The sequence below is a fragment of the Mus caroli genome, chromosome 9 (genome assembly GCF_900094665.2).
Source record: "Mus caroli chromosome 9, CAROLI_EIJ_v1.1, whole genome shotgun sequence".
NCBI classification, from domain to species: Eukaryota; Metazoa; Chordata; class Mammalia; order Rodentia; family Muridae; genus Mus; species Mus caroli.
Window position 1 is genome coordinate 11,511,859 of NC_034578.1, and position 18,279 is coordinate 11,530,137.

Consider the following 18,279-nt stretch of genomic DNA (forward strand, 5'->3'; position numbering starts at 1 on the left):
GATGGTTGTGAGCCACCATGTGGTTGCTGGGATTTGAACTCTGGACCTTCGGAAGAGCAGTCGGGTGCTCTTACCCACTGAGCCATCTCACCAGCCCTGTTCTTCTCTTTAGGCTCTTCAAAAAAAATTTTTTAATTAAAAAAATTAAATTAATTCACTTATGCGTGTGTATGCACATGTACATGACATGGTCATCTGCCATAGTGTAGGTCAGAGGTAACCTCTAGAAGTTGGTTCTCTCCTCCGCCAATGTGGGTTCTGTGAACTGAACTCAGTCAGTTATGACATGGGTTGATAGCAATTGCCTTTAATGCTGTGATGTCTTGCTTATGTTCAGCCTAGGGAGTGGCACTTTTAGAAGGTGTGGCCCTGGTGGGGTAGGTGTGTCACTTGCTTTCGTGGGCTTTAAGACGACCCTCATTTTAGCTACCTAGAAGCCAGTATTCTGTTAGCAGCCTTCAGAGAAGACATAGAGCTCTCAGCATCTCCTGCGCCATGCCTGCCTGGATGCTGCTATGTTCCTGCCTTGATGATAATGGACTGAACCTCTGAACCTGTAAGCCAGCCCCAATTAGATGTTGTCCTTATAAGAGTTGCTTTGGTCATGATGTCTGTTCACAGAAGTAAAACCTTAATTAAGACAAATGCCAAGTCATCTTCTCACTGGTCCCTTTATATTTTTCAGTTAGACAATGCTCCCAGATACTCTGTCTCATAAATGCCCTCAATATTATCTGTGGAACAAATGATGTGCAGGCCATAAGAAATATGAAGCTCAAACAATACTTAAAAACTAAAAAAAGATGAAAGGTGAAAAGCTAGAAAAAGCTATACAAATATTCTTTTAAAATAATTTTACCCTGAAAGTCTCTTTTGTCAGGTATCAGATTTGCTTCAATTACATCCTTGTCCATGATCTGCTGAACATGTGTATGATCACATGTACTTTCTTCCTCCATGGGCAACAGAGAGTTATGAGCACCTAAGGAATGCTGTTGCTGATAAGTGACTTGTATTGAAGGGACTGCAAAACTAAGAGGATCAGTCTCTTCCTGCTTATTGGTAGATTCTTGTTCTAGATGCTCTGTCTGTTCTGAAAATGACTCTGAAATTGAATGTAATGAAAACATTTAATTAACATTTATAATACAGTAATTTAATAATGTCTGGGTACTTCATCACAAACATAATATGTCATAGCAATATATATTGCTGAGATTGGTGGAACCAAGAGGGAAAATGTGCCAGAATGCACACTTGACTTTGCACAGTACTATATTCTATTCGACACTGATGCTTTTTTTCTTTGTAGACTCAACACGGTTTCTACCCCAAACCTAATCCCTTGGACACACTATAAATAAGCAATGCTTCTTCCACTACCACACTGCAGTCCAGCCAGTGCAGTTCCTTAAATATGTTCACAAAGTCTGATAGTACCTGGATCTGTGAGGCTCAAATCTGTGATTTCATAACTTAAGAAGCTTCCAGTAGAAACAGTTACTGAAGACAATGGCTCCTGAGAAATCTCTTGTGTTTCAGCCTAAAATGTAAAAGGGAAATATTAGATCATGACCATGACACATCTAGAAAACCCACAAATCATCCACATTTGCCAGTTGTCAATTCTGAGCTCAGGTCAAGTGTAGGAACCTTCACAGTGACAAAATTCAGTACTAAAACCTTTTCATCATTGCTCAGAGATGACCACACACACACACACACACACACACACAGATATGTACACACCCTCACACCCTCACACATCCATCCATCCACCACTCTTCCTTCTCTCACCACAGACAAACTGCTTTGTAGTTTTGCTTCTCAGAACTAGAGAGATCATGCCCCAGACCAAAAGGCCTTCTGATGCTCAGATTTGGCTATTTTCATCACTGATCCACTTCAGTAGATCTCAGAGAACAGACTTTTAAGTTTTTAATGAACTAAACAAATATAAAACCAAACTGCTTAATAAATTACACCAAATAGTACTACTAACCTCATCGTCTGGCTTTACAAGGGGACCCAGGTATGTACACGCTTCTTCTTTTGAGATAGCATGACTCAATACTGCATGATCCTCAACATCAGATTTCTTGACTTTAACTAAAATGTGAATTTGAGGGATCAAAGTAGGATTAGGGGCAATTAGGACAAAGTAAATTTTAGTACCAGAGGGTGTCATTCTCTGCATTTCTATACCTTATTTTTTATTTTCCTTCTTAAAATTGCCTTACCTCAGGCCAAGGGAAAAAAATATCAACATTTATTGTCATCTATAATTCTCACCAGGGGAATAGTCATTAAGAAAAGAAGGAAGAAAGAAAGACAGAAAATGTAGTTGTCACACTAGTCAAGGGAAAAGTTCCTTTAAAATATTTAAAATTAATTATAAAGCTGGGAGAGTCAAAAATACGTATCAAAATATCAAAACTGACAATGTCCTGTACTGTTGTTCCAACTATAACACAAAAAGCAGGTGCTGGAGTCAACTCCTCTCTTGTGAACCCTCCAATAGAAAGTCTCTCATGTCCTATGTTATGCTTTAACTACAACTCATATACCAATTATCTGTGTTTAAATCAAGCTAAGATAAAAAGAAATCTTTGAAAGTTAATGACTTAATAAGCAACTTAAAATGAATAAAGTGGTGTTGGAGCTTTGCTCTGAAGGCCATCAAACAATATTACAACTGCGTATCTATATGTATTTATTAAAAGCAAGAAAATTAAATTTGGATGCCACTGGTTGGTGGAATAACTGACTTAAAATTCTCCATAATATTTATGAGTTTCTTATATTAGGCCCTTTTCTACAATGCCACAACTTTTAGAAGGTAGCTTTCCTACCACTGTATCCACAATGTGGCCTACAAAGATGCCGACTCATCATCCCTCATATACTCCCCATCATGGGACTCACTGCAGGTTGACAGTTTGGCAGTAAAAAGATTTCCTAGCACTTGCAAGACAGAAGCAGAAGGGTCTCTGAGATCCAGGGCAGCCTAGCCCTAGCTTGCATATATCAAGAGAGAAGTTAGTACCACAATGAGCTATTACTGACAGTCACCAAAGCTACTTACACTGTTGCACATAACCTAACAGTAGTCACCTTTTGTAACACTTCCACTTCCTCCATATCTTTTACCTGCTTCAGCATTGTCATCATGGCTTTTGCTGTTTTCTTGGGCAGGTGGTTGGTGACAACCAAATGGATCATGTGCCAGTGGGCTCTCCAAGAAACTTTGTTCTCTGCTTACTGAGACCCTTAATGGGTCTCGGTCTTGATAAAACTCTGCTTTTCCTGGGTGGGAAAAAAAACCCCAAAAAACTTAAAATCCAGCTCATTAAATTTCCAGTTGCTAAAATGACCATTTGTTTTTAGATATATTCACTTTTAGGTGTCTGCCTGATGTTTTGCCTGCCTTGTATGAATATACACTACAAGTGCAGTGCCTTGGAGGCTGGAAGGGGCAATGGATCCTATGGAGCTAGAATAAAAATTGTTCTGTGCATGGGTCCTCTGGAAGAGCAATTAAGTGCTCAACCTCTGAACCACCTCTCTAGTGTATAAATGGCCACTTATCATGTAAAATGGTCATATAGATAATAGGTTTTAAAAATTCAGCCAGTCTTTTAGTACAGCAAATATGCAGGAACTTAGAGGAAAGCTTCTAAAATATATGATGGGGAAAAATTTGAACTAATAGAAAATATGGAACCAGCCGGGCATGGTGGCGCATGCCTTTAATCCCAGCACTCGGGAGGCAGAGGCAGGTGGATTTATGAGGTCGAGGCCAGCCTGGTCTACAAAGTGAGTTCCAGGACAGCCAGGGCTACACAGAGAAACCCTGTCTCAAAAAACCAAAAAATAAAAGGAACCAAATCAAAAACTAACTTTTTAGTCACATATTCACAGAACAAAAGAAGGATGTACCAAGGTGGAGTGTTGGAGGAGCCCCCTTACCCCAAAAAAAGACTGTTAACTCTAATCAGGCAATCAATACATTCAGAAGCAAAGAAAAACAATAAAATAAAAGAATAAAGGAAAATTATCCAGAAAACAAAGACAAAAGAAATGAGCTACAAGGGAGAAAAGAAGGAAAATCAATACCAATTAGTGTTTTCAACTTAATTATTAACCTGTGTCCCCTCTACCTGCTCTACCCATATGAAATTTCAACCAAGCTGTAGTTTGTGGATTAAAAAAAATCACTACAAAGTTTTCACTTGTCCCTCAAACAGTTGTTATTTTGTTGGGGTAAAAGACATTTTATGAATGACCTTGTTTAGCAAGGCACACATCTTTAATCCCAACTCTTGCAAAGCTGAGATAAAGGATCACACGTTTGAGCACAGTCTGAGCTACACTGTGAGCCCCAGGACATCCCGGGCTACATTGCAAGACTCTGCTTCAAAGAGCCAGAAAATAAACGGCACGAATTACTGCAGCCATCCAAGAAAAATAAAAAACAAAAAAACAAACCAGGACAGTCAGGATTGAGTGGGAATGGAAAGTGGGCAGTTTTAAGGGTTCAAAGAGGTAAGAAACAGTGATTTATTGGATTAGGACACCAACCCTTAAAGAGGAAGTGGAGTGATGTGACTTTCCCTTTAGACAAAATGGCATTTTTATAACCTCAAACATGATTCAGTTAACTATAGGAACCAGTGATAAGGAATTTTCTCACAATCATTCTAAATTAGGCAAACTATTAATTTCCTTAATGGGAAAAGGCTTCCAAAGCTAGTGAAAAAATTCCGATTGTCATTTCATGAAACATATGTTCTTTCCTACTAAAAGCAAGGCACTGATTCTTAGAGGACCTGTGTTTCCCCACTTTCCCATATTCTTTCAGTAAGAAACCAAGGCACTTTATTTTATGGCTCGACACAAAGAGCTCATATTAACATTGCATTTTTACCTATTCTTACTTTTTTATCAAAAAAAAAAAAAAAAAGCTAATTTTCTTGTAAACAAGATTTGCTCTGGTAAATTCACCAAGAAAATTATCTGGTGACTCTAAAATCTAGAGGGTGTCAATAAATTCAAGATTTTCAGGGAGGACTTTTTTTTTTTTTTTAGATATTTAAATATAAAAGTAATATGGTAAAAGGAATTCTGTTCTAATTGCTAGTAAAGCTAACATTTTAGGCATAATTATCCTATAAAAGATACAAGAAAAAGATCAAGGCCAGCCTGGTCTAAATAATCAAGTTCCTGTCTAGAAACAAAACAAAAAAGCTCCATGCAGATGAAGGAAAAGACTCATGAGAATAGATGGAAGGGAAAAGAGAATCAAGTTCCACCTTGAAGGGTTTCCAAGTAGCAGACATAAAGAAAGCACTGTGTCAGAATGTGGGACAGCAAAGACCTTGTCACAGCAAACTGCCCTTCTCCATATGTTCTCACAGTGCATAGTTTCTTACAGTGCACACTGCCTTCCACATGTGAGACAATAAAGCTCATGTTACATGTTATATTTAAGTCAAAAAGTTAAGTACTTCAGTACATTCTATTTTATCTGTTATTGTGTGTATTTATCCGATATGTGAGAGTGTTGGTGTCTGTGTGCCATGGCATGGCATGTATGTAGAGGTCAGAGGACAACTTTTGGGAGTTGGTTCTCTATTTCTACCCGGGATCCAGAGACTTAACTCCAGCTGTCAGGCCCATGCTTTTTACTTGGTAAGCCATCTCTCCGCCCCCCCAATTTTTAATCATTTTTATGTAAACCAGTTTCTCTTTCTACAAGTACTCAAAGACTGCCTCTTGGATACATTTTAGCATACTGAGAAAAAGTAAAAAGCTAACAAACTGGTAAGATGTATTTTTATCACCTTGTTTACCTGGCATGGAAATTCTGCCACTTGCTGGTGACTCTACTTCCTGTATAGTACTAAGCTCGTGCTGGTTTAAGTCCAAAACACATTTAACTTTGGAGACAGGTGGCTTTGAGGCTCTATCACTCAGTTCTTTGGCCAGACTCTCACCTATCAAGTCAAGAAAAGGTTAAGCAAATGAAACTTTGTGACTATCCAGCAAGCTTTTCTCCTATCAGCTAGCTGCAGGGACAGGGTATAGTCAGAAGGTAACAGGGATCATCTTACCACTGTGCTCAGCATGGACATCTGAATGTGGCTGCTCACCATGAGAGCTCCCCTGGCCTGCGTCTCCCCAGGTAAGGCCTTGGGTGTGAGGAAACCACCCTCCCAGCTGTTCTCTCTTCTGCATTTCCAAGTCATTCTCACCTGTGGGATTCCTTGCCTGAAAATATAGGTAGGGAAATGGGAATGAGGGTTAAGAGGTCACATGAATAAGCCATGAGAGTTAAATCTCACTTGAGTCAGAACCTCAACTGAATGACTACGTCCATCACTATAGCAGTTTTGCCCCGCATCTCTGTAATGGCCTACTTCATGGGCTCTACAAAGTACTTGGAAAGCACCATATATTTATCACTTTTTGTTGCTCTGTAACTACAAAGTCCCTGTAACTGTTTCCACTGTTGAACAACCTATTTAGGGAAACCTGAACCCTAGAATAAACAATCTGCTTTATGTTGACAGATCAAAACTGGGACATACTTTTATCATTGAACGAGTAAAACTCCCAGTGCAAAGTTTGTACGTTGGAGCCCCACACCAAGCACTAGATTCCTTTGCACCTGTTAACACATTAGACCCGAGTGCTTCCCTTTGCCTTTTTTCCCCATTACTTTTCCTTCATAACCCCAGGATTTTAACTTCTAGGTTCAAGTACCTCCTGAACATCTAGGTGCTGCACAACTGTTTGCACTAAGGAAGTTAAGAAGTGGCCTAAAGAAGAACAGACCCATTCTAACTAAATATGTGTCTGAGTGATGACACCAGTTTTCTCAGCAACTCAAATGTAAGAAGTGTAGGTCTGGCCTCTATCAGATTATAACCATACCAAATACACCATTATGTCACTTGGGGAAAAACAGGACACAGATTTTGATTCATATACAAATGTTAACAGTCATTAGAGAACAGGATCTACCACACTATAAGAATTCTATTAACCAGCCCTTTTTATAATTTTATCTGAGAACCCACTGCAACAAAATTCCTAAAGATGCATATTCTTTAATGTTTACTGTATTTTAAAAATGACTCTATAAAGTAGATACATTTGTTTTAATTTCCACACTCTCAATAACTAAGGAGAAGGTTGGTTTAGGATTAAAATGGAATCAGGTTTAAATATCTATTATGCTGAAGTTTTAAATTCAGAACATACCTGACTGACATTAAAGAAATTTTTCAAGGTCTCTCTGTGTTTTTGGATTTGCTGCTGTAAGGATGTCTGTCTCTGCACAAGCAATTCTTCTTGGGCTTTTTGCCTAGAGTGTAGAGTTTCTCTTTGTAGATTCAGCTGCTTCTGAAGACTCATGTTATCTTGCTGAGTTAAGACAGATTGGGAACAGCTTAAAAGTCTGTCCTGCAATCTTGGGATCACAGCATCATTAGGAGCTGCATGCTTCTTTTCAGATAAATACAACTCACAAATGCTTTTAGGTTTACTTTCTGCAAAAGGTAGTGAAATGAATGGATGCTCTATTTCCTTGGACCGAAACAGAGGGAGGGAATGCTCAGAAGATTCACTTTTGTTTTGGCTCTTTTGTTTGTGTAAAAGCAGTTCTTTATGAAATACCTTTTCTAAGTCCACCTGCTCTGTCATGTTATCCTGCAGAGGCAGATGAAGCTGTGAAAAGCTCAGACACTCATCATGGGACCTGAGCATCTCCGTCTCATTACTTTTAGTTGGGAAAGACTGTAAGGTCCCGTCAGAATTGGCAATGGGCAGTGCTACCTGGGATGAAAATAGAGAGGAGCTAATTTGTTTGGAAGATACCCTTTGCTCCAATTTATTTAACCTCTGCAAAAGCATTTTCTCTTGCATTTCCTGGCCAGATCTAATGGCTTCCCTTTGCATATCTAACTGCTGTTGAAGTGCCTTTAAGTCATCATGTTGAGGCTGGATAAAATGCTCAGCAGACATCTCTTCAAATTTACATGGTCTGGGAAACATCAACCCTTCTTGGGCTTTCTCAGTAGAGTGAAAAGAATTTGTTGGTGCATGAAGGTGTTCTGGATGTGCAGTCAGATTATTCTGCTGAGGTAAAGCAGTATGTGATAAACCCAAGGTCCTGTCAGGCAACTCCAGCATCTCAGGATAACCTGAAGATACGGTGTCACTGTTGGCTGAACATAGTTCTTGTGCTCTTTCAGTATCAGAAACAGGGAATGAAGCAAGTGAATGCTGTGGTATCAGGGGAGAAAATGGACCAGCCTGCTCTGGGAATATTTTTTCCTTCCATTCTCTTAGTGTTTCTTCATGAGCTTCTTGTCTAGAGTGGATGATGGCTTCCCTTTGTGTAGCTAATTGTTCTTGAAGGGCCTTCAGACTGTCTTGTTGAGGCTGGATGAGCTGGGAAATCTTCAAAAGTCTATGCTGCAGTTCTGGTATCTGAAGATGGCTTGACTTGACTTTACTGTCACTCTCTGTTGAGAGAGGGTGCTGTGTTATACCAGAGTCAGCAGATGGCAAGGACACACACGATGGCAGTCTTAATGAGGCTTTGAAGGACGAAAAGCCTGTCTGTTGAGAAGATGGATTTTCTGGAGTCAGAGGACTAGATTGAAAGCTCTCTTTTTCTGTGTCTACCCATTCTTGGTGTTCCTGCAAATTATCTTGGAGAGGGAATGTATGTTGTGAAACTCTAACTAGTCTTTCCCGAAATCCTGGAATCTTAAAATGTCTTAAGGGATCAGTACTATCACTTTTGACTGATACAGACTCCTGGGATATTTCCCATTCGGTTGTTTGGGATGGAGAAGACAAGGCATCAGTCTGTTGAGAATAGAGCCCCTTTTCTAATTCATTTTGCTTGTGAGCAAATTCCTGATTTTTTTTTCTAGCACCAAGTATAAGCCTCTGAATGTGTGTCTCTTCCTGGAGTGATGTAAAATGTTCTTGTCTTGGCAGGCTGTGCTGTGGAAAGCCATGGGTGATCAAATGACTGGAGAGAACTCTATTTTCTTTCTTAGATGAATACACTTCCTGGAGCCGCTTAGGTACAACTTCTGAAACTGCATGAGAAGCATCTGAATGCTGAACAACCACGGAGGAGAGTGAATCTACTGGCCCAGCCTCACTGTCTTCTGAACATCTTTCTTTATATAAAAGTAATGTCTCTTGACCATCATGTCTAGGCTGAATCATACTCCTCTGTATAGTCAGCTGTTCTTGAAGCAACTTTAAAGTGTTCTGGAGAGGTAGGCTCTGCTGTAGAAAACCTGAAGATCCATCCTGAGCTCTTGAGACTTCAGACTGGCTTGGGAATAGCCCTTTCTTGTTTGTAGGTAAAGGCTGTTTCTGGATTTTTTTAGATTGTGTATCAGCCGATGTTAGTGAACTAAATGACTGCTGAGCTACCTGATTTGGCCAAGAAGACCCAGCTTGTTCAGAACGTACATTTTTATCCAGCTTATTTTGTGTATGTGCAAACAAGACCTCCTGGGCTTCCCGCCTAGCCTGAAGGTTATCCTTCTCAACACTGGACTGCTCTTGGAGAAATTCTAAATGAGTTTGCTGTGATGAGATGGGTTGTGAAGAATCCCAAAGCCTGTCCATATTGTCTGAGGAAACAGTGGCATCACTTTTTGTTGAAGATGTCTGAAAGTTTCCTGATTCAGCTGAGGCAGAGGGCAATGAAGGAAATATATTTCCAATTGGTGAAGGGAGGAATACTGGGAGACCAGTCTGCTGTTCCAGTTCTTTCTGTGTGCATAAAAGCAGCTTTTCCCGAGCCTCTTGTCTTGCCTGAAGAACTTTCTTCTGTAGTTCTAACTGTTCTTGAAGAAATCTTAAGTCACCCTGCTGAGCTGTAATATTCTCTGAGGATGACAAAGGTTGATCATGCATTTGACTGATTACAGACTTGTTTATGGTCGTAAAGGGTTTGTGAATTGTTCCAGAATTGAATTTAACTGGGAGACTAGTAAACGGGCGTTCGGGTACCAGTGGGAGAAAAGAAGACGGTTCACTTGGCTTAGAAGATATATTTTCACTATCCTCTGATGATATCTGTTGGGAATCTAGACTTTGACAAATTATTACCCTAGGAGGTTTAGATACTTCTCTAGCATCTTGCAATGTTTGTGGCCTAACATAAGACAAAGTCCTTGAAAGTGAATGAGAATCTTTAAGGACGAACTCACAGTCTCTCTGATGTGTGTCCACCTGAGAGAACTGCCACTGACGTTCTTGTGACTCTACAGGCTGCTTAGCTAACATTTCTGATACAGCCATTTTTCCTTGCCTCTGTGGAATGTGACCATGTCTTGGTACCTGAATATGACTCTGCTCTAATGCAGGGATCTGTGAGGGTTGCACAGGTTGATATTTGCTAGGACTTAGTTTCAGTCTCTGGCTTGGATCCCAAGAGTCTGAAGCAGCAGCAGGCTTTTGGGATTGCTGTGGTGGCCCTGACACAACAGAATCAGGTACCAGTGCTGAGGCTGACAGGGATGGGAATCTTTCTTTTAATACAGTTTGGTATTCGAGTAATCGTTTCCTGGCAGTTTCAACAGTCTCCTTGTGTAACCTATCAGGAACAAATAAAAAACCAAATACTATTAAATTTTAATTTAAAAAAAAAAAACCCTCAGATTCTCAAATTTTACACATTAAACTGTATAAATAGCAATCTAAGGCTGGCCACATTTACCATGAAAAAGTACAAGCATTCCCATTGCCCTTGAAGAAAACATGGCAATTTCTAAGGGAATCCCAATTAGATCCTCATATAAAACAAATAATAAATCCCAAAGATGTAGCACACTCTCACATAAATCATAACTTGGTCCATACCTGTTTTGTTGTAAAAGCTGATGTTGATAGTTACGAATCATCTGCCTGTGAGAGTCTTCATCAGAAATCATAGCATGTGACATTGAAGCACAGCAAACCTAAAAAAAAAATTTAATTTACAATTTTCTACAGTGCCAGATAAATGCAAAACCTCAACACATACCTTACTACTAATAAACCTGATCACTTTTACCCTGGCACAGCACACAAACTGAAGAGGAAATATGTCACGTTGGGTAGAACATAAAAAGCATTTTCTGGCCTTTCAATGCCATCCTACCTCAGGCTGATCAGCTTGCTTTCTTTGCTCTTCCAGTTGAGCCCGGAAACAATCAGTTTCTAACCGTAACTTCTGTTGCTCAATTTGTTCAAGTAATTCCAACTGCTTCTGCTTCTGCTCTTCTATCTCCATTATCTAGGTAATGAGAACACTATTATTCTAACTAACAATAGACTCTCAAAAGTTCATACACTGCATTAAAAAGAAACACGTCATCACCAAAAGGACTGATTATCCATAAAATAAGTAATCTTGAATCTGCCAGTGGTGTTGCAAGGGGGATTATGGGAGAACCAAGTGGAAAGAAGCACACAGCAGACACCTAAGGGGCAAATGAGTGTAAAGCAGAGACCAAATGCACCCTCTCACCTGGCTGTAAGAAAAAAACATGGTATCAAAGACACATAGATTAAGACATGTTGCACAGATCAAACAAAGCTGCAGCCCCAGGGCGTGCTTACCTGTTTGCGCCTTAATGACATTCGAATTCTGACTGCTTCTTCCTGAGGATGAAGCAGGACTGAACTCTGAGCCACAGCTGGGGCAGGTGGAGACACAGCCATTGCTACAAGAATCCCCAAACAAAAACAAAAGTCAGCATCAATAATTCAGAAAGACGACTCCACTATATTACCCTTCTTTACTAGAAAAAAGATGTGAGGAACCGAGCAAGTTTACTTTGAGGCAGTGACAAAAGTACCTTGTTCCCTTCCAGTCCCTGCTTTGTAGTACAATGGCTTATCTTCACTGCTCAGTGGTCCAGATTCTATCGTCAGCCTATCACTGTCTGTGACTGTAAAAGAAACCACTGTTATGATAGTGTCAAACTTAAAGGGAGCAAATTAACAGGAGCCTTCATTCAGATCAACTATAGATCAACTATTCTCCCTTGTCCTACACAAAGTGGACATTCAGTGAAAGCTTTGTATTCTTTTTGTTAGGTACACACATTAACCATTCAACCTAAGCCAAATACTACAAGAAAAATCAAAGACTAAAGAGAAGCTAAAGAAATGTCAATGAATCTTTACTAGAATAACTAGACTTTAGGGGTTTTAAGATACAAATCCCATCATATGAAGGTAGCTCTTTTGCACAGAGCACTCATTCAACCATCTATCATGGCATGGTAGACAACAAGGAATATTGTACTAAATGACAAGAGGCTTCAAGGAGGTTGGAAGTTTGAAAGGAAGACATAAACGTCATATAACCACCTCAGAAAAACTTAAGAGAATTAAAAACAGGCACTACATAAAGAAAACAAGGGCTGTACTATAAAATAAATAAGGATACTAGATTAGTGAGTCAGGTGTGATTTCTCTGAGAAAATGATCTTTAAGCATCACTGAAAGGTAAGGAAAGAGGTCAGGTGAAGGAGATGAACAGACCCATCCAAACACCAACAAGTATGAAGGCCCTGTGAAGGGAAAAAAAGGAAAACAAAACAAAAAACCCACAAACCACCCACCCACACACACCCACACCCACACTTCTTGGGTTACTCAAGAAACTAGAAGACTTACAGACAAGTGGTATACTCATTTGAAAGAGAAGAATGCAGGAAGGTGAAAGAGGAGACTGTCTATTCTATTCCTGCAGGGTATTTTCAAAAGAACATAATTCCAGATTCAACAAGAGCTTCCTTTTACTGGGTTTCCAACTCTGTATTCTCTCTACTTTTCTGCCTCCTGCAGCTTCTTCTACAGTTGCAATCCCTTGGGTAGTCATAGGTAAGTTCTCTTCTTATTGAATTCTTCCCTCTAAAAAGAAATGCCCATTCTCATGGCCCATTCTCATTTAAATATCTGACTTCTTGAATTCACTCTCTTGCTTTAAGCTATTCAACTAATTCAACAAAAACTGAGTACTTTTTATATACAAGGTGTCTTGAGAACAGAGGAATGAATAAAATCTTCAAGTTTCTCTCTCGCAAATGGGTTAGATATGAACAAAATAAGCAAAATAAAGTAAGTCTACTTCTTGCCTGTTGGTAAGAGCTATAAAGAAAAAGCAGGGTGAAAGAGACTGTGAAGAGATGGGAGCATTACTAGGGTGGCAAAGTCTATTCAACTGTGCTTTCTCAGCAAGACGTCTATGTTCACTTTACTTAAAATACACCCTTCTGCCCTCCCAGTAAGTGGTTAACCATTGAGCCATCCCTCCAGCCTATGTCTTAACTTTTGGCCTCTGTTCTTTGTTTTCTCATACATGAGTCAACTACCACCCTCCCACTCCCACCCTCGAAATCACCTCCTGGCTGCCAGAAATGCAGGCCGAAACCAGGGCTTTGAAGCTCTACCACTGTTCTAAGCCCCAAACACAGGTATGAGCATCCATCCTTTTACCAATGTGCCATCAGACAGAGTAGTGAAGAAAGCACCTTGCTCCTGCTCAAAGGACGTCGCTGTTCTCTCCTCCGTGATAATGGCTCCTGAGTCCATGCTTGGTACTTTACTCTCAATCTCAATGATGCTCGAAGTCACGTCACCTTCATCCTCAGACACAGATTTAATTGTCCAGAGAGATTTTTGACTTCTAATCTTGTTTAATAATCTTTTAAAAAGAATTCTTGAGGGGATTTGTTGGATCTTTGTTGTCAAGGGCACTAAAAAATCAAAACTAACTTCATTACATTTATGCAAATTGTGTTACGTTTACACTCTATAACTGCTATAATTATTTAGCTAAAACAAAAGCACAATTTTATTTTCAGTAAAAGGTTAGCAGTATATTCAACAATAACTTCTTAGTTTAACAACCAAGTATAATTTTTTCAACTTAAATTCAAATTTAGACCATTTCCAATAACATAATAAGTATATATAAATTTCAAGCTTAAATCTCAGGAGGTCACTCTGCTTGCTAGGTGATGGCAGATGCAGAACTCCCAATTAGCTTGTGACTAAGGTTAGTGTTTAAGTCATGCACTATAAGATTTTATGTTCTGTGCTAGGGAATGACCCAAACAGTTCTTAGCAGGCAGGCTTCAGAAAACAAAACAAATTTTATAGCCTTCAGAGTAAGGACTCTGTTTTCAAATCATTCTTGCTAAGACCTGACATGAGCTTGTCTGGCATCCTAAGGAAACCCTTTCACTCACTCTCAAACCAGAAACAAGTATTCTTCCACAGAGATGGCACAACCTTAACTATAAACAGAACTCAAAATTCTTTACAGGAGCAAATTGTGATGAAAGCACACGATGTTTTGTTTTAATCAAAGACTAGGAACACCAAAGAAGTAGAAAACTGGAAATTAGTACATTTTCATCCATATTCAAAGAAAAAAATCTAACAGAATAAAAAGGTAGCAAACAGTTCAGCACATAAAAACTAATGTTCAGCACAGTAATTTGCACTTAAATTCAGATGTGCCTGTCAACACTGTCCAGGCCACTGCAACATCTGCACGCAGTACCAAAAGGTACTTTCTCCTTTTTAGTCTGCATATTCAAAAGGTAACTTAACTGCTCCCTACCTTAATGCTATACAGTAATTTTATCCCGTTCCTTAATTATACACACACACACACACACAGCATATACTTAAGTAATATTTTTTTGCCTGGTTCATTCAGTTAACTATTAGTCTGTGACCTACCCATTTTTACAACAGATTGACCATCCATCCACCCACCCATGCATTCATCCATATTTTGTGTGTGTACCAGGGATGGAATTTAGGGCAAACACTCTACCACTGAGCTACATTGCCAACTTTTATTTGTAATTATTTTCAATGAGGATTTAGTTTAAGGAGGGTAATAGGAATGCCTAGCCTTTTGTTGTTGTCTTCAAGAGACAAACTACTGTTAATTTGTCCAGAGCAGCACCAAACTTCGGGATGTCCTCTTGGCTCAGCCTCCTGAAGAGATAAAACTACAGACTGTATGGTAACACACAGCTTCCTAGCTTTAGCAACATTAAGCTAGATCCTAACATAGATCAACAGGAAACAGAAGGTTTCTTTATGTAATGCTAGGCTTCAATTTTGAATAAAAAGTTTCATTAAAACAATTAAAAATAGGGTGGGTAAACACTAAACCAATCCACTCTCTGCTAAGCGCAGAGTCAGCGTCTTATAGGTGAGGAGAGACTGGTGGGCTGAGCAGACAGGGAGAAGGAAGCCCTGAGTTAGTACCATAAAGAGCTAGTTCCACCATGTAGGGTGCCTGTGATGAGATGTAAACCTGAGTAGCATGACATAAAGGAAATATAGGTAGAAAAGAGGAAAATGAGCTCAGCTCAATGGTGTGGGGGTGGTCTCTAAGGAGATACAGAAGTGATAGAGCAAAGTGTGTAGTCTGCTTTAGGTAACCAATTACCATCACTCAATGACATTCATTCATTCATTCATTCATTCATTCATAAGGGAAGGGAATATGAAGGTCAGAAGACAACTTGTAGGAGTAGGTTCCCTTCTTCCAGAATGGGGTCCCAGGAAATCAAAGTAGGTTGTTTGGCTAGGAGACAAGTGACTTTACCCACCAAACCATCTTGCTGGACCCATCAATCACCTAAGTTAGGAAGTGAACGTTCCAGTAGGCAAGAGATGACTAAGTTTAGTGCTGGATATGGGTGTTAAGCACTTGTGGGACAGTCAAGTAAGAAAGTTCAACGCTGAAGGTAGGGGTGGAGGGTAGAAGATCAAAGTTTGTATTCCTCATCATGATACATGAAGTACCCAGCAGGAATGGAACACAATAGAATGTCTAATCATCTGGTCAACTCTAAAGATTGCTAAGCTTTCAAATAACTTTAGAACTAAGCATCTATCTCATGTAACCTAAAGGTCATTACATAGTGTGACATGTGATTGGCTCCCTCCTGCAAACACACAAGCAGAGTGGCAATGCTCCCATTAGTAATCTTTTTTGCACTTAAATTGAACAGGTTTCCTAAGTATTAGCTAGTGACTGAAATGCTTTTCTGTAAGTTTTAACATGCAGCTTAAAGGCTTAGGTCCCTGTTCCACTAGAATATAGTATTTCAGTGTCTGGCACTTGACAGTTCTCAGTTTCACCTTGATTTTCTTGTTCCATTGAAAGGTCCAGTTCTTCATCTTGGAGCTGATCAGACATTGTAGGCAAAGGTTCTGGCTTAAGATGTAAAATCAGGTTTCCTTTCACCTCTGAATAAAGAAATACTGAGACATGTTTCCTTCTAATATGACTGAAAAATACTTAGAAACAAAACAAAACCAAAAAAAAAAAAAAAACCCAAAAACCAAAAAACAAAACAACCCAAAAAAAACCCCAAAACCAAAAAACCAAACCCACAAGTATTTAACTATAAAAATTTCTAAGTTTAAAGCATGAGGGTCCTTTTTATACAATAACTCATTTAAAAATAAACACTGCTTATCACTACAAATGTTATTCCCCACAAAAACATTTAAAAGCACCGGTGAAAGTCCCTTACTCCTATCTGCATTGTACATATCTTCAAAGGCAAACTCCAGCTCTCGCTGCCAGTCTTCCTTCATCTCACTCCGTCGGTATGGCAACTCCAGCATCTGTGGCGGCATCTGTGCCACGGTCTGCCTCCTACGGGCCAGGTCCTCTTTCTGCAGCTGTTTGAGTTCTTCCATCAATCGCTCCTGGTTCTTTAACAGAATAAACAGATTAATGACTGCAGAGTCAAACTTCAGATAGTTCTATTAACGGGCGAGGGGAAAACATGAAGAATCCGGCCTAAAACTACCCCCTCTCCCATTTGTTCTGACCTAAGACATATTACACTAATTTATATATCCAATGAAATATCTGGTGAGTAACATACTGTAAATAGTATGTTGACCCTAGACTAGTAATGGGACAAACTAAGTAGCAGAGGTGACACTGCTGAGACCATCAATCTGAAAGGTGTCTGCCATTACCCATTCTCTGGGGAAAGGAAAGCCGTGGCATCACTTTCTGTTTCAGTGCCAGGGCCCCTACAAGGTGCTGTAGTTCAGCTCTCCGTTTCTTTCAGGTCCTAAGAGATTGTGCTCTACCTGACAATACTTTCTGTCACTCTACACTGATTCCCATGAGTAAAGGGGAGTTGTGTAGAGGACAACTAACATGAAAGTTTAATCAGATTGTCTTAATAAAGTTAGTTGACTTAATTTTGATGGTATGGGCAAAGAAGAGAGATCAGAGAAACTTCTTCAGTTTGTGGATAAGCATTAATCATAAAGAAAATGAAGTATAGAAAAAAACAAAACAAAACAAAACAAAACCAGAGGCTATGAAGGTAACCAGAGAACAGCATATCATTTTATGGTTAGGGCAGAGGGCAAAGGGATTAGAGACAAAAAATATAAAACTGGAAGAGGACAAAATCCAAATGCCAATTACAACAGGCCCTGGAAATATATTCCCAGACCAAGAGGTCTTAGGCTAAAGGCTCAGATAAGGCAATGAAATTAATAGGAAGATGCCATTGCTCTGGATCACTTGTTTGTTCTTTTGTTTTTGTTTTTGAGACAGGGTTTCTCTGTGTAGCCCTGGCTGTCCTGAAACTCATTCTGTAGACCAGACTGGCTCTCTGATATGGATGACTTTATGTGAGAAACACTAGTCTAGAGAAAGAGGAGTGGCCTGCACAACTGGTTTTCAATGATAGCATATGTGCTACTTGCTATTTGAGTAAGTGCATTGCTCTGGCTCACTGAAAGCATGATATGTCACTCCATTAGTATTGTTCCTAATTATGATAAATTTATGAAACTCCATGCATGTTCCTATGAGCTTTATGCAGTCCTCAGGAAACAAATTATGAAACTTAGCTCAGAGGGTGAGCTAAGACAGATCAACAACACAGAGGTAAATCCAGGCAAGCTGTGGAAGCTCATTTCTGTAGCCACTCAACACTGCTGCTTTTATGGAAGGATGGACTCAACTTAATCTGTCCCTCACAGTTTCTGTTGTTATTTATCATAGGGTTACGTCTTATATAAGAATGATAAAAAATTCAGACACTCCCATAATCAGCTTCTAAACGCTGACACCATTGCAAACACTAGCAAGATTTTGCTGAAAGGACCCAAATATAGCTGTCTCTTGTGAGACGATGCCGGGGCCTAGCAAACACAGGAGTGGATGTTCACAGT

General features: G+C 39.5%; 1 protein-coding gene and 2 non-coding genes across 8 annotated transcripts in view; all 3 read right to left on the reverse strand.

Moving 5' to 3' along the window:
• Positions 1–18,279, reverse strand: part of Cep295 (centrosomal protein 295) — a 43,343-nt gene that overhangs the window by 8,602 nt on the left and 16,462 nt on the right. For 4 of the 6 annotated variants that reach the window (XM_029482145.1, XM_029482144.1, XM_029482143.1 and 1 more), the window contains exons 8-21: positions 16,605–16,788; positions 16,207–16,314; positions 13,566–13,790; positions 11,883–11,975; positions 11,644–11,747; positions 11,183–11,317; positions 10,903–11,000; positions 7,267–10,636; positions 6,114–6,270; positions 5,844–5,996; positions 3,151–3,306; positions 2,003–2,109; positions 1,441–1,543; positions 860–1,105 (exon numbers count right to left, since the gene is read on the reverse strand). In XM_029482145.1, coding sequence (XP_029338005.1) covers positions 860–1,105; positions 1,441–1,543; positions 2,003–2,109; positions 3,151–3,306; positions 5,844–5,996; positions 6,114–6,270; positions 7,267–10,636; positions 10,903–11,000; positions 11,183–11,317; positions 11,644–11,747; positions 11,883–11,975; positions 13,566–13,790; positions 16,207–16,314; positions 16,605–16,788 — 5,239 coding nt within the window. The remainder of the gene's footprint in view (positions 1–859; positions 1,106–1,440; positions 1,544–2,002; positions 2,110–3,150; positions 3,307–5,843; positions 5,997–6,113; positions 6,271–7,266; positions 10,637–10,902; positions 11,001–11,182; positions 11,318–11,643; positions 11,748–11,882; positions 11,976–13,565; positions 13,791–16,206; positions 16,315–16,604; positions 16,789–18,279) is intronic. The other 2 variants (XM_021171954.2, XM_029482146.1) reach the window with 2 other exon arrangements.
• Positions 1,630–1,699, reverse strand: LOC115032016. Its single transcript, XR_003837665.1, has one exon. It is a non-coding gene; the product is annotated as a small nucleolar RNA U2-30 (small nucleolar RNA).
• Positions 1,826–1,901, reverse strand: LOC115032017. Its single transcript, XR_003837666.1, has one exon. It is a non-coding gene; the product is annotated as a small nucleolar RNA U2-19 (small nucleolar RNA).